This window comes from Heloderma suspectum, chromosome 3 (assembly GCF_057233095.1).
Source record: "Heloderma suspectum isolate Gila_16-S chromosome 3, 16-S_ref, whole genome shotgun sequence".
NCBI lineage: Eukaryota > Metazoa > Chordata > Lepidosauria > Squamata > Helodermatidae > Heloderma > Heloderma suspectum.
The window spans coordinates 102,175,982-102,192,878 of NC_139460.1; the positions used below are offsets into that span (position 1 = coordinate 102,175,982).

Consider the following 16,897-nt stretch of genomic DNA (forward strand, 5'->3'; position numbering starts at 1 on the left):
AATCTCATATTAAGATTGAATCATTTTGATTCCATGAAAATCATTCACTCTGACATGCTGTAACTGACCTCGTAGCCTACTATTGTTAACCTAAATAAAAATTCATAAACAAGGTTGAACTTTTTCCACGTAAACTCAGGAAAAAATATAGCATATGCTTCAGACAAGGTGTTTGAAGGAAATATGGCTGGTTAGGTAGTAAAGATAGTATCGTTAATATTTTCTGGTTAAGATGTAAATGAGTGATGACATGATATATTTTGGGAAGTAAATATAGCTGAAAATAGTAGGGTTGCTAGTCCAAAGACAACAGACATCAAGGAAGAGAACTCAAATGTGACTTAAGATTGGGTATCCCATTGTGGGAACTTAAGGGACATCTGTTGTGCAGAGGTGTTGACAAGGAAATGGAATCAATGTCTTACTTCCAAATCATAACTGGGAATGTTGGTAAAAAATAGTTAATTTTTAAAGAATGCTGAGCTAAGTTCCTTTCCTTGTTGAGCATCACTTAACCAGCTCCTTGGGAATCAAGTAAATATTAGAGGCTGAGCTGGGAGATTTCAGGATAACATCTATCATCATAGAATCATAGGGTTGGAAGGGCCCTACAAGACCATCAAGTACAACCCCCTGCTCGATGCAGGAAGCCTGATTCCCAGGCGGTATCCCATCCAAGTACTAACTAGGGCTGACCCTGCTTAGCTTCTGAGATCAGACAAGATTGGGTGCATCCAGCCCTTTACTCATCTCCATGATTTCTCTTCTCCTTTTGGGTCAGCTCAGAAGTGTCAAATGGGTAAGACATTTTACTCTTTTTCAAAGAAAGAGTCCACATATCCCAGACAATGCCTTGCTCTGGAGAAATTGAATGTGGTTCATTTCTTGTTGGTCTATGATCAGCTACATACAGAAATCACATCTTGGACAATCGTTAGGCAAGGGCATATGTGTCACAAAGGGACTTCCATTAGTCAAGTAGGTTCTATGTCTGAGTGACTTAAAAGGAACAACCAGTCTGACACACAACCTCAGCTCCACTGTGATCAACATCCAAATGTCTTCTGAAGTCTAGGACATAATAAGTCCACCGCCGCCACCAGCCCAGCCCACCAGTTCCTGTCCTTGCCAGTGGGGGATGTGAGCAGAAAGAACTATTTGGCAACAGGACACATCTCTTAGGTCTGATGCTTAAGGCCTGGATGGTTCTACGCATGCTCAGGAGCATCATTTGCCACTGGGGTAAACAGTCATTAACTGAGAAGCCTCTGATTATTAATTGAGAAGCCTAGAACTATAACCCATGCTCTGCAGCAGTAAAAGACATCCTTAACTATACTCAGGAGGATCCAGGTGTATTAGTGTTCTGGTTCAAATCATTTCATTAGGCAAGGAGGACACATAGAAAACTACAGCTCTAACGTACTCCAGCAGGAAAGAATGAGCACCCAGATCTCAAGGATAATGTCTACAAGGCAGCTAGCTCTCCCTGCTTCTCTCCCCACCACCACTCCACCCACAATGGCAAGGTTAGGTGGCCAAAGGGAGCACAGGTTGTTAGTGCCCCCAAGCTTGTTTTTCTAACCTTTCTTAGGAAAAAATTAGAAAGGCCACTCGTTTTTTCTGAGGATTCTCCAAACAAACAAACATACTCAGGAGAACTGATGGCATAATGAGGCGAGCCAGAAGGACACATCACGACTTGCAAACCTTTCAAATCATGGCCCTACCATCCTGTTCCTTGCTGCTAGTCTTCTAGCTATGTCTCCCAGTTTGTCTTGGTAATAGTATTCTCCTGCTATTTTGGGACTTACCTTGCTGGTAGTAGTTACATCTCATCTTCATGGTAAATAAAAATAAAGGGAGTGGCTCTCAGACTCCCAGTCATAAATACAGAATGACCTCTCTATAGGTTACACAAATGATGTTCCACAAGTCGGGGGTGCTCATCAAGTCAAGTGCTGTTTAACTAGACAGCTACAGTTTTCTTCACCCTTTAAAATTCTTCCCTCCTCCAGAGGCATTCTGCCCAGGAACATGTATTCAGTTTAGTGATCCTTTCAAATTTCACAATCATGCTTGCTTAAGCATAAAAAATTCCAGATGCTTATAGCAAAACCCTAAGTCTCATGAGCCTGTTAAAATTTTCTGGGAAATGTATGACTTCTAGAATCTCCTTGACACCATGTTGTTGTTTTTTATCAACACAAAAGAAAAAAACTGTACTGATTATAATAGTCACAATTCAGTTGCTTCTAATATGCTTCTTTAAATGGTTTGCATCTTTCCTAGTGGCTTGAGGGGGGGGGGGAATCCAGAATAAAATAGGTTGGCTGCCCCTGATTTAGATAGGGATGTACAAAACACTTACCTGGTTTCATCCAGGGACATCCATGGGGGGGAGGAGGCGCTCCATCCCTCCCCCTGAAATTCTCCTTGGCCGGCTCCGCACTGCAGCGACTCTGCAGAGCTGCCGGCCAGGGCTGCCCGCAGCTGGACATCCGGACTCTGGGCTGCGCAGGAACGCAAATGGCAGCTGCCATAGCGACCACCATTTGCGCCCCTGTCTTTTGCCGTGATAGGCTACGTAAATATTTACATAGCCTATTAGGGCAAAAAAACAGGAACGCAAATGGCGGCCGCCGTAGCCGCCGCCATTTGCGTTCCTTTTTTTGCCATGATAGGCTACGTAAATATTTACGTAAATACAAATATTTACGTAGCCTATCACAGCCTCCGCAGGGATGCAAATGGCATCCCTGCATTACCCATGAGAGGCTATGTAAGTATTTACGTAGCCTATCACGGCAATAATAAAGACACGAATGGTGGCTGCAGACGCGGCTGCCATTTGCAAAGCAGCGCAAACGGCACCAGCTAAGTGCTCCGTTTCGTGTGCCTTTCGCTGGGTGGGGGGCTTCGTTCTGCCATGGATTTTGGGGAGCCGAATGCACTGGCATTCGGCCTCACTGAGATGTGCATTGCATTCAGATGAATAAGTCCCCTTTAACCATTTCTGGTGCTACCCACTGCAAAGTAGGCTTCCCTCCAGAGCAACCAGAACTGAAGTCAAGGCATCATTATCTATTTGTGCTCAGAGACACAGAAAATATCTCCTAAATAATGCCTTTATGGATTCATTTCTCTAAATGCTGATTATAATCAGCAGAAGAGGGAGGGGAAGGGAGTGCAGTTGAGTGACTGACAGCTCCAGCTCCAATCTCTGTGCTTTGGTGAAGGGCAAGTATGAGACTGTGAGATGCCCCATTCCAACACACCATCCCCCAAAGACTTGAACTGGTTTTCAAGAATCATAACTCCCTAGCCCTGCCACCCATCCTTCTGGAAATGTGCAGGTTTCTTGCCTGGGGATACCTCTATGATGTGTGCCATTTTTGTACAAATTGCCCCCCCCCCAAAAAAAAACAACCCATGGAGGGAAAGAAGGGGAAATGAATCACCCCCACCCCAAAGAAGGAGTCTCCTTCTGTATAAACCACAGCACCTATCCTTCTGAAAATTTGCAGATTTCTTATTTAGGAACACCTATATGCTGTTCATTATTTTCCAAACAGTGGTCCACAATAACATAAGGGGATAAGCACATATTCCTTTGGGATATGAAATACCCTCAAAATATCAAATATGCTCTTGCAGAAAACTCCCTGCAGCTACTGTTCTGAAATTTGGCAGACTTGATTCCCTCAGAACGAGCAACTATCACTGCAATTTTGATCCAGTTCTACCAAGAAATAAAAACACTATCGGCATTCCCTTAACAAAAAATTAAAATACAAAGACATGTAGCACAAAGACTCCTATGCCTATTTTTCTCACATTTTGCAGACATAATCTCCTCCTAAGGGGGTACTAAATGCCTGCAACTTTCATATAATTCTGACCAAGGGAAAAGTTATAACCATGTTTTGATTTCCCATTATAGTCAATGAGAAGCATAAAGCTTCAGATTTCCAAATCTCAACTTGAGCTTGGTACCGAAGTGAAGAGCATCCTAATTGATCCAAGCTGAATCATGCCAAGCTCTGAATCAGGATCCAAAATAATTTTGTGGTCTAAAAACAACATCAAAATAGATAAGAGTTGGCCCTGCCCATTATTTAAAGGCATTTTAGCCACCTCATTCACCTCAGATATCCAAAATGCCTAGTTGTTGGAATAATCTGGTATAAGAGCACTGCAACATACTGTCAGCAAAGGGCATACCCTACTTACCTGCCATACCATGCTGCTGTGATTAACATGAGAACAAACCACACTGGGCTACATTGTGACCAACACACAGCATTGCTGCAAGCTGAAGGGAAAGAGAATGCAACCAAACCCATTGCTAAGACTAGAATGATATAATACAAGTTCTACATACTGAAAAGGGCTCTACTTCAAGGATGAATATCCATGCGACATAATAATTTTATGGAGAATATGATTGCCTGGCTACAAAAAAAAAAATCCTTAGAAGTTGAGCTGATGAGTATAAACCCATACAGAAAAAAAAAAAGTTTGTGAATTTGAAACCCAAATATGATGCGACAGCCACTCTGAAATCATAAAAATGTGTTTAAACAACTCTGAGAATTCTGATACAAATGTATCAGTTTATTTAGTTTAACAATAATTAAATGCATCAGTGTGCCTAATGCAAGCCTTTACTTTCAATAATTTTTAGTTCCTTCAGTGTTGCAATGTGCAATCTGGTAATGCAAACATATTTCTGTATATGAAAAACAGTTTATTTCACACAGTGAAAAGGCTCATAAAAGTAAATGGACTTCATATTTAATGTGAATTCCTCACAGTCTCCTCAATGACAATGTTTCTAGGTTTATAAGATAAAGTAATGGATGAGCTTCACCCTGGGAAGACCTCATTCATGAAGCGTCTCCCCTGCCAGGTAAGTATAAAGATAAAGTTACTGTCCTGGCAATGCTGCTTCCTTGTTTTAGATGCTAGTATTCATTCCCCATTGTAAATCCCAGCTCTGTTATTCACTTGAAAGCGTTTTACAGCATTTACAACAAAGAAAGTTGAGATTGTACTCATACTGGAGCGTAATGACGAATTCTGTCTTTATTACACCCCTGTTACAGCGGACCACTGGGCAGTATCCAACAGGGTGCTGCACCCCCACCAATTCTGTTAGGCGCCCACTGATTCGGTTCTGCAAGCAGACCCTCCCACTGATTCCATTGCGCAAGCAAGACCCATCACTTTTGCAATGGAGATTTAATGCTTCCTAGAGGAAGCCCTGAAATGAGCAAAAAAAACCACGTTTATGGATGGGGAAGCAGAGACATCACCTTGCCGACAAAGGTTTGTATAATCAAAGCTATGGTTTTCCCAGGAGTAACGTATGGCTGTGAGAGCTGGACTATAAGGAAGGCTGAGCACTGAAGGATTGATGCGTTCGAACTGTGGTGCTGGAGAAGACTCTTACGAGTCCCCTGGACTGCAAGGAGGTCAAATCAGTCAATCCTAAAGGAAATCAACCCGGAGTGCTCATTGGAAGGGCAGATACTGAAGCTGAAGCTCAAATATTTTGGCCACCTAATGCGAAGAGAAAACTCCCTGGAAAAGACCCTGATGCTGGGTAAGGTTGAAGGCAAAAGGAGAAGGGGACGGCAAAGGATGAGATGGCTAGATAGCATCACTGATGCAATGAATATGAACTTGAGCACACTCGGGGAGAGAGCGGAGGACAGGAAGGCCTGGCGTGCTATGGTCCATGGGGTCACGAAGAGTCGGACATGACTTAACAACTGAACAACAATAGGTTGGAAAACTTCCCTTATGCGAGCTCTGATGACCTGCCCCACTCCAGACATGAGTGTTTCCACTTGTTTCTGGTGGCTCCTGGAACTGCTAAATCTCTGCTTGTGGGACAGAATCGGTGGGGTGCAACAAAATCGCCAGGGGTGTACAGCCCCGTTAGATACTGTCTGACGTCTCCATTCCACTGTGAATGACTGCTGGTTAATACTACCACAAATATTGATTTATCTGTAAGCATTTTGACACATTTCAATCTATGGTGGCCCAGTTGCAACCTGGATGTTGACAGTATATCATTTCTCTATTAAGTGAGAGGTTCAACAGCAGCATCTTCACCTTCCTCTTTTCTTCTGGTCCTTTCATTTGCTTTCCTCTTGTCAGGGGCTCCTTGGAGGCCTCTCTCAGTCTAATCCAGTAGCAAAGCCCAGACACAGACAAAGGAATTCCTTTCCAAGCTTTATTCTTCTTTTACAACTTAACAACTCTACAGGTAGCAACTAGATCTGAGCAGCAGAGTATCTATGCCCTAAGTTGGAATAGCTGGTCCCCGTTTGAAAGGGAATTACTGGCAGACCCCTGAACTTAAGGACTAGGGAGAGTCCCTCCCCTTTTCCCTTGGATCCTCTGGGCACAGCTGTTGTTTGCACGCCAACCGGGCACTACGCCTCCTTTCTGTGCCCTCCATTTGGCACCGCTCTCTGCGTTGGCATCGCGCGTCCACCAAGTCTGCTATCTGCACTCGGTCACTGCCTGGACTGCTATCTAATCTAGGAATGCTGGTGGGAGGAATCTCCGTCAGCTGTGGGCCCTGGGAAAGAGGAGTGCGCTCCTCTCCCAGGAGCGACTGCTCTTCCTCAGAATCAGAACTACTTGGGGATTCTATGGGCTCAGTGTCCACCCTGACACCTCTACATAGTGAACAGGATTCTGGGTGTCCTGCACAGCAGGTAGAAGAGGATGGCTGAAGGATAGGGGAAGGAGTGACAACTGTAGAGTGTCCCACATCACTGTGAAATTTAAAGGTATAGTGTCAGTTTCACCACCCTATTTGAAGGAACCCTGAGTTGGTCTCTAACATCTGGTTCCAATACCATAGATACCGCACCAATCATAGCAATGATCACCATATATTTAAAAACTACAAAACGCACTAAGGCCTTTGGCTGAACCTCTTAGTTCTCAGCCTGAAACACAACAAAGCCTAAATACTTGTACCTACATTTGCTTATGTCCATCCTCTTATTCCATCCTGCCCCTTCCTTCCTTCTTTCCTTCTGTTGTCTCTCCCTATTGCAAAATCTAAGCTCCTCACGGACAGGAGTTGTCTTTTGTTTGTGGTTAAGTTATTCTGTAAAGTGCCATGTACATGCGTGGCAACAGTCATAGTAAGAACAATAGTATGGTCCATGGGTGAGTTGCATAGAAAGCAGACATCAGTGGTTGAGAGATGTCATTAAACCAAATGCTCATTTTTCTTTCAAACTGATAAGATTGGTGGGTATGACAAGGCCATCTAAGCCACTTCAAATGAAGTCTGAACAAGAATGTTAAGGCCATATCCGTTTGCAACTTCCATGATGCACTGATTGTGAGAAAAGCTTGGTTGCCAGATAATGGCTAGAAAATAAAGATGGTTTGAGCTTGAAGAGGGGTGAGCAGGTCAGTATATTCATGTCAGTCTCTAATAAACATAGCTCGCTCAACATGCTAATTTTCTTAATTATGTCTCACAATCTGACAGTTGATAATCTGGCAGTTCACAGATGTTTCATAGGCTGACAATTACATAAGCAAGAAAACTGAAGCTTTTTATGGTGCACAATGGTGAATGACAAAAGCTCAGTGTTGATCTAAAATGACTATAGATTGCTGGATGAATGGTCAGAATTATACAGCACTTTCAGCAGAGAGAACAAATTGCGAGATCACAGATATAACACTGTGCATACATTTGCTCTACATGCTGTTCTTTCACTATAGGACCAAACTACATCATTAGGACCTGTACTTCAGCCTAAGCAATTAATCACCTTTAGATGCTGTTCATATGTTGCATTTTCCATATGAAAGTGAATATAATAAGGAAAATACTTATTATTGTGGATAATGGAGTGCATAATGAGGGAAAGACTAGCACTGGAGATGGGAAGCTGCAGAGAACATAAAACTGTGACAATCATTTCAGTAATAAGCACCAAGTGCTAAAAATGACAAAGGCGCTTCATGGATTTTGTTTGTTTTGTTTTCTCCTGGTCATGAAACCAGACTACCTTAATAGCAGGTGTACTTTCTTCCCAGTCACACTTTCCAGGGTAATTTATTATGGATTCTGCAATATGCAGGTAACTGAATCATATCTACAGATATGTGTCGATGAAGAGCTATCAAAGCTTTTACAGTCTTTCCGCAAAGGGCAATAAGCGAAATGTTACAACCCATTTAGCAATAAACTGTGCAGTTTCTCTGCGAGGCTTTTCCTGCATTTTTTATGTGCATCATTTAACCTATCTCTAAATTTAATTCTATATTCTCTGGTAATTTTCAGAATCTAAGTGGGAGCCCAGATGGTCTCTGTTTTCTCCATAGGCAGGAAAGTATATCTCAGTATGAATCATTTTAGTGATGCAGAAGGAAGTGGAATAGGGGAATATACATTTCAAAAGCAAGGACTATGGGAAGTAATATGCTGTTCTGGAGCTAGTCTGCATGCGTGCGTGCGTGTGTGTGTGCATGCGTGTACTTGTGTGTGTGTCTCATTTTAAAAGGTGCTGAGTTAAGCTCAAGACCTATTGCAGTATGCAGCTGCAAGATGGTTATAAGATCATATCTACAATAAAAGCTGAAGGAAATTGTTTTGTGTTTTCCTTCACCCAACCTTCCCTTCCTTCACATATCATTTCTGCACATATTCTAATGACTTACATGACCATCATGGCAGAAAACTTTGCAGAATTGAAATAATAGCAAAATACTGGTAGAAAAAAAATCTGAATGTGCTAATCTTAATACTCCCAGTAGGCAATGAAATATTTTTCCTTCCTCAGGGAGGAAGAGTCATAAAAATGGCTTATATCTCTGCTCAAAGAGATGGCATTTCAAAGTTAGTATATTTAACGCAAACTCATTCAAAATGTGCACACTGTGGGGACCGTTCATAGAACACAAACACTGAGGACCAAATGAAACTGATAGGACTGCATGTCAAATATAATAATTTGCTAATAAATGCAAATCAAATAATCATAAATACACTGAAGAGGTAAAAGACATTGGTTACTCACCAACATTTCAGAATCAAAATGTAGATATGGTCAATGATAAGATTATAATATTCATCAGGTATGATGAAGAGCAAAGAAATTCCATTTATATAGCTTCCATTTATATATACAGGTGATTTGCCTGAAGAATGTAAACTACATACCTTATGACACATGCATAAAGTCCACTATCTTGTGTCACTGTTGGACGAAACCAAATGGCATCTTCCTCTTTGCTCATTCTAGTTCCATCAAAAGATATAGGTTCCTCAAAATCGCCGGGTCCAGAGCTTTTGTACCACATCAAACTGAGTCCAGCACTTTGTGCGAGGGTGTAATTTGCTCTTATATATCCATAAAATAATGCACATTTTATACGAACAGGTTCTCCCACTAAGACTTGATATTTCTTGTAATCCACTGACCAGTCGGTACATCCATCCGCTAAAAGAGAAAAGAAGAGAGGGAAGAAGAACAATTTAGGAGCTTGCATACTACTGAATACACAGCACAGTTCCCTACCTAATCTGGAACTGCACATCGCTGAAGTCACCATGCTACAGTTATTGACTGAAAAATAATGCATTTTAGATGGATTTAATTGAATATGCAGCCAGGACTGGCCACAATAAATTGTATTCTCTGTTGGCACTGTACTGCACTCAGAGTGGAACTGCTTGATAATTTCGTGATAAGTAAAGAATTAATCATTCTCTTCACAGTGGGTTCTTGACACAGATTTAGTCATGGTTAGAGTAGAGCCATTAAAACAAATGGGACTTGTTGATCATGACTAACTCAAGTCTCATTGATTTCAATGGGTCTGCTCTAAATATGACTAACTCTGGATCCAATCCTATATTATTTAAAGATTAATTATCCCCAAAATGTGATGGAAATATGTGCAGCACAGAGACTGTCCAGGCCAGGGGGTGCCATAATCACTGGACAGCCTTAAGATTCCAGTATACATGAATGAAGTAAATTATCCCTTCTCAAAAGATCTTAAGGCAAGAAGTAATGGCTGAAAATGGGAAAGTTTAGGTTAGATAGTAAGGTAGGGTGAGAGGAGTTCTTCATCTTAAGCCTAGGCTAAATCTACACACATAGCAGTTATACCATTATCATACCGTTATCATAACTATTGGTGCCCACTGGTGTCATCTGTACCAATAGTTATGATAACGGTATGATAATGGTATAACTGCTATGTGTAAATTCAGCCTTAATTGCAAAGCAGAACAAAATATGTCAAGATAAATCATTCAGGTCATCATCATATGATATTCAGCAGCAAATTACTTAAGGCTTTACTGGAAATATGTTTTTTTTATGTATTTCAAACTACTATGGGTGGAAAAAGAATTCAAGCACTATTTTCAGTTTCTGTTGTTAGATATGTTGACTGTAACGGTTAAAACTAGGAAATGTAGACAAGGCTGAAGAGCCTTATGTATGACCACCCAGTTCTCCTCTTCATCATTACTCATACTCTAGCTTTAGAAAAGAGGAAGCAAGGGGACTGGATTTTGTTCATGTGCATTGTAGGTCAACACCATGTCATGGCAAAGGGGATATGACCTTGACCTTTTAATTTCCACCTTCTTAAGAACAGGGATGGACACATCTAGCAATTTTGGTTTCTCTCAGTTTATCATTTTTCCAGTATTGGTTTCATTTTGCATCAGTTTGCTTTTTAAAAAAAATCCACATTAAAATTTGTACACAATTTTCTGCATATTTCTCCTAATATACACATTTCAGTACATCCATATTTCTGCAAGCAGTTTCCACTAACATAATGCATTTTTGTTCGTTTCACTCATAGATGCATTTTTTGTGACTACTTTCCCCATATATATATATATATATATACGCATTTTTATTGGATTGCAAAATTTGGAGAAGAGTGACTGCTGAAGGACAACCGTGTTCCAGTTTACATATTGGTTAGGGAACTGTGCATTAGGGAAGTTTGCATTAAAATGTGAGCTGAATGAATCCCCCCCCCCCCATCCCTGCATAAGAACTGACAATATATTGAGCGGGACAGTGTATCATCCATTTGTTTCTGAAGTGGCAGGGCAGCAGAAATATTTCCTCTTTTTGAGAAGTGGCCACTGGAATTGGAGGGAGGGGGTAGAGATAGTGACAACTGTTGTATTTATGACTGAAATCATTAACATGGCATGCTGAAAAACAGGGGAGCAGCAGGGGCCGTGTGTTGGACCACATGCATGCTTTGAGCCTGCATCTCCAGACATGTGCTCCATGAACACAGGGGTGATATGAACTGTTCCTTGTGTCTTAGCTGAGAAACCAATATTTACTAAGTTACAAAATAGATTCAAAAGTGCAGATTAAAGTATCTCAAAACACGCATGTGATCATATGAACAGTTAATCAGTAAAATGATTTTGACTGTCATGCCAATTTCAGAATGCTGTTCAAGAGAATGCATGTTACCAGGAAGGAAAGCAGCTCATCATAGCCATTCGGGAGAAGGCTCCCTGCAAACTAGGGCTGTGCACTGCTTCAGCCCGAAGCCCGAGTTCTGAGCTGAAGCGAGGCACTTCAGGACATTTCCGAGGTGTGGTGGAAGGGCACGAAGCAGCACAAAGCAGGTCAGGTTGCTCTGAAGTGCTTCAGCGGCACTTTGTAGCGATCTGGAAACCCAGCCATGCTGCCACCACCCAGCCTCCTTACCTGGCCCTTCAGGATGCGCACCAGCAGCCATCTTCCTGTTCCAGGGAGTCACCATTTTAAAAATGGCAACTCCCTGTATTTCCAGAAATAGATGTTGCTCAAATGGTGCAGGATCTATTTCCAGAAATACAAGGAGTCACCATTTTAAAAATGGGACTCCCTGGAACAGGAAGATGGCTGCCAGTGCATGTCCTGAGGGCCCAGGAGCTGGTAGTGGTGGTGGCAAGGGCAGCCGTAGTGGCAGCAGCAACAGCAATGACAACAATGACTCCCTGGAACAGGAAGTCAGTTGCAGGTGCATGTCCTGAAGGCCCAGGTAAGGAGCTGGGGGATTGCACGGCGGGGGTGGGGTGGGATTCAGCCATCCAAATCCCACTTTGGCTCCAGAGGTCAAAGCAGATCACCTTCCCCCCAATCAGTCCAAAGTGAATCGGGCCCACCTCGAAAGCCCTGAAGCAGCCTCTAAGGTGGATCAGGGTTGTGTGTGCTTCATAGGCTTACTGCAAACCACCTCTACAAGAAGTTGCCTCACTTATCCCATACAACCATGAAGAGGCTGACATGACACATGCATGTTGATGTATGCCACACCTTCATCAGAACATGGTCACCACTAGATACCAATATGGGCTATTGACACTGATGTTGCAGCGTTAGCTGTGTTTGCGGCACAGGGTCTGCTGAACTGTAGATATAATTTTGAACTGGCAAAAACATCTGGTACCTGCTAGCCCATGAGCTAGCTCATAACATTGATCGAGAATAGGTATGGGCTCTTCCATCCAGCTTTGCTGGGCATGGCAGACAGAATGCCTGGGCAACTTGGAAGGCATTGCCTGAACCGACTGACACACTGCTGGAATTGTCCTGTGCATGGTGACGTCCCAGACCATATCATGAATATAACTGAGAGATATGCCCTCACCCGGCACCAGCTTGTCTGGCTAAAAGGGGGGGGCATTGCGGGCGGGTGGGTTGACATGACGCAGGTGCCTTTGATTGGTGCACCCCAGTGGCACCACCATGCAAGGAGGGGCAGGCTGAGTTGCCTTAAACTCAGCCCCCTTCTCAAACTCAGCTCTCTGGCTCAACGCAGCTAGAGAGAACTACAGCTTCGCCTGAAACGACGAAGGACACCGGCCTGCTGGAGACTGGTGTCGTCGCGCACACTGAGGGCCCCGGCTCTTGAGGCTGCAGTGCGCCTGCCCCCTCCTTTCTCCTCGGTCACGACGAGGGACTTTGGCCTGCTGAAGAACGGCTTCGTCCTCGTTCCATCTGCCTGGACCCAGCGTGCTTCTGCGCGCCAAAATCTTCGCTTGGTAATATTGTTTGCCTCCCTCCCTCCTTCGCCGGCTCCTTTCCTCTCGCCCGCCCGTCCGCTCAGTCTCCTCGTGTACTCGCTCTCCTGCCTGCTCGCCCGCCCGCGTGCTCGCTCAACCCGCCAGCCCGCCCGCTCGATCGCCTGCCCGCCTTCTCGCTCGCCCCGCCCGCCCGCGCGCTCGCTCAACCCGCCAGCCCGCCCACCCGCTCACTCGCTCGCTCACCCTGCCCGCACGTCCACCTGCCCGCCTGCTTGCCTGACGGGCCTGCCGGCTGCTGGGCCGGCTCACGGCCCGCCTGCCGGCCTGTCTACCCAGCCGCCGGCCTTGCCGGCCTCTTCCACCTCTCCTTGCTGGCCTCCCTGAGGTGTTGCTCCCGGCGGGAGGCGTCGGCGGGCGGGTGAGTGCGGCGCCGGTGTTTGCCAGCGGCAGCGCTCCAAGCGACGGTCTGACTGCCCCCCCCACCGGTCAGCTGAGCCTGCCTGTTGGAGGGGCGCCTGGCTGCTGAGCCGAGTCGGGGCGTATATATCACAGCCCGATTGGTGGCCTCCCATGGGCTTGGGACGTCTCCCCCTCCCACCCAATAAATAAATAAATAATAATAATAATAATAATAATAATAAAAATAATAAAAAAAAATAGGAAGAGCTGCGGCTCAGTGGTAGATCACATGCTTGGCATGCGGAAGGCCCCAGGTTTAATCCCCAGCGTCTCCAGGTAGGGCTACGAAAGAATCCTGCCTGAAACTTTTGAGATCTGCTGCTGCCAGTCAGTGTCAACAATTCTGTGCTAGATGGACCCAGGGTCTGACTCAGTATAAGGCAGCTTCCTATGTTTGTATGAAAAGAAAGCTTTAATTAAATAAATAATATTAATATTAATAATAATAAAAATAATAAAAATTCATTAAATTACGATTATTAAATATTTAATTAATAAAATTGCGTAACAGCGGCAACTGCCTGTTTGGCACCTCCCGTGACAGGGTGCCCTCGGCTGTGGGCGCCCATGCTCAAACGCAGCTCCATCACCTTTGGCCCCTGGCTGCGCCTCTTGAAAATCTGATTTTCTATCTAAACGGTAGTGCAGTGCTCCCATCTTCATCCCCAGGCCTCTCTGTCTCGGTCTGGAACTCATACCCACAGATCTTAAGACTGTGGGGTGGCTGCTTATTGTCTGGGGTGCCCAGCGGCTTTATTAACTCTTTGATGGTGTCAAGAGCTCCTTAGAGGGCTCTCTCAGTCTAATCCAGTAGCCAAGTCCAGACATAGACAAAGGGATTCTTTTCAAAGATTTATTCTTCCTTTGCAACTTAACAACTCTACAGGTATCAACTAGATCTGAGCAGCAGCATCCCTATGCCTTAAGTTGGAACAGTTGGTCCTCGTTTGAAAAGCAATTACTGGCAGCCCCCTGAATATAAGGACTAGGGAGAATCCCTCCCCTTTTCCCTTGGATCCTCGGGGCGCAGCCGTTGAGTGCGCGCCTTCACTACGTCTGCTATCTGTGCTCGGTGACTCCCTGGACTGCTAACTAAAACTAGGAATGTGGGGGGGAGGAAACTCCATCAGCTGTTGGTCCTGGGAAAGAGGAGCGCGCTCCTCTCCCAGGAGCGACTGCTCTTCCTCAGCATTAGAACTACTCTGGGATTCTATGGGCTCAGTGTCCACCCTGACAGATAGCTTGCTTAATTCACCTCCTGCATCATGCCTCCTAAGAAGGGCCAGGGTGGTAAGAAAGGGAATGGGAGGGCCCCGCCCCCCCTCCCCAAAGTCTGCTGCCAAGGCCCGATTCTGACTCTGATGTGGACGCAGACCCGTTACTGGCATCAATTTTTTCTCATTTGGAAGCTGCTGAGTGTTCCTCGGGGATCCCTCCTCCTCCCCTGGCCAGGCACAAAAATCCTCAGTGGTCCAGCACAAGCGAACACGACAGCAGACCCAACGCTCGTTGCTCCTTTCTATTTCAGATCGCCTAATCGTCACGTAGCCTATCACGGGGGCGTTTTTTTTAATTTACTTTGATTGGAATGGCGGCGGCGGCAGCCGGTCGAAAGATCGGCTGCCGCCCCCGCCCCTGACAAAGACCCGACGAACCGCCGCCGGGACCCGCCGCCGGGAGGGACATTCAGGAAAGGTAAGTCCCGTCCTGGGGGGGGGGTGCGGGGGGCAGGGGGGTGCGGAGAATTTCTCCCTGAAACTTTTTCGGGGGGCCGAACACGTTGGCGCTCGGCCCCCTGAAGTTTCGGGGAGAAATTCTCCGCCAACCCTAACTCCATGTCAGAATTTAGGTTTCGGCGTGCAAAATAGTGTTGGGCACAGATGTTTGCCTGCATTAGTAAATTAACCACCCTCTCTCTCCGGATACCCCTTTCGGGCTCCGGGGGTAATGGCCCTCCATTTGAGCTTTCCAATAAGACGTTTCCCTGTTTCACATAGCAGCCCTAACGGAATGCAGGGTTGGTCTGGGCTCACAAGGCCGACTTGTCCCGGAGGGCCTTGATTTGCTGCAAGGTACAGGTCAGGCCCAAAGTAATCCATTTACATATTTGGTGATCAAATTGATCGGCATGGCAAGGGCACGGCAGTGGCCCACGGCCAAACGCAAGTCAACGGATTATGCTCTGGTGGCACCTTATGGGTTTTATGGCATGCCTCCGTTTTTATCACTTCAACGGTTTGCTGTTGACTTAAGGGCAATTGTGTAGTTTCCCTTAATGTGCTTATTCCTGAGACCAGCAGACTCATTGTACGCCAGTACTGGTGCTCTTACATGGGCATGTTTTGATGTCTGGAGCTTCATGAAGAGCTTGTATGTCTTCTTCAGAATTCAGCTTCTGTCACCCTGTCACATTAAGATCCAGTGGCTCCATAGACGTGGCATACGGTGGGAGTCCCCTTCTCACTCTGTCCCACCAAGTTTGTCAGTCTTCCTCCGCAGGTCCAGATGCTGCACATTGGAGGGAATGACTTTGGCTGTAAGCCAGGCGAGGACCTGATGGAACAGGCCTTGGTTGAGATACAGGTGGTCCGGCATACCTGGCCGGAAGTAGCCTATGGCAGCCCTCACTGCTCCCATGGATCAATGGGAAGGAATGGAATGACGTTGCCAGTGGCAGGGCACGTTGGAAAGTGCACAGAGAAAAGGCTTATTGCCAGGTGAATGAGGTGATGGATGCACCACCCGCCAGGGAATTCTGTGGACATGGAGGGAGCATTACAGGTAGGACGGTGTCCGCCTGTCTCATTTAGTGAATAACATTTGTCTGTCTGATCTGCAAAGGGGCCTGTGGGAAGTTCTTCTGCGCAGGTGGGGGGAGTTTCACAAGCTCTAGGTTTGTGACTCCTGTGGCGGCTAGGACGGGCAACACAGGAAAGTAGGGATGGTGTGCATTCAGAGGCACCTTATGGTGACAGTTGATGCCTGAGGGCCCCCCGAACGGGTTGTGCAGCTCGGCGGGGGGATAAGGGTTGCCTGGGAGACCAATCCTACTCACTCACCCAGGTGTTTCGCGGCACCGGGTTGGGGGTGACACCGGAAGGTCTACCTCCCCCAGAAGGGGCAGTCCAGAGGGATGGTGAGATCACTGCCACCCCTCAGGCTGGGTATGTTTTCGCCCAAGAAGTGCCAGCTAGCCACTGACACAGTTAGATGCCCGTCCTAGTTACCCCTTTGCAGCTATTTCAATAAATGTGGCCCAATTTTCAACCCAAGCTTGTTGTCTGCGTCTTCTTTAACCCATCTCCGCTCGCAATCCTCATTCTGTCATATGACAGAACCGGCATATGTTCAGAAACTGACAAGGCAAGAAGAAGCAAGGAA

At 45.5% G+C, this 16,897-nt stretch overlaps 1 protein-coding gene across 1 annotated transcript in view; it reads right to left on the reverse strand.

Annotated features, from left to right (window-relative positions):
- The window catches only part of IL1RAPL1 (interleukin 1 receptor accessory protein like 1), a 589,910-nt gene extending 580,319 nt beyond the window's left edge, over positions 1–9,591 (reverse strand). The window contains exons 1-2 of the mRNA XM_084845510.1: positions 9,573–9,591; positions 9,215–9,494 (exon numbers count right to left, since the gene is read on the reverse strand). Of these exons, the coding sequence (XP_084701636.1) occupies positions 9,215–9,494; positions 9,573–9,591 (299 nt within the window). The remainder of the gene's footprint in view (positions 1–9,214; positions 9,495–9,572) is intronic.
- Positions 9,592–16,897: the final 7,306 nt, after the last annotated feature.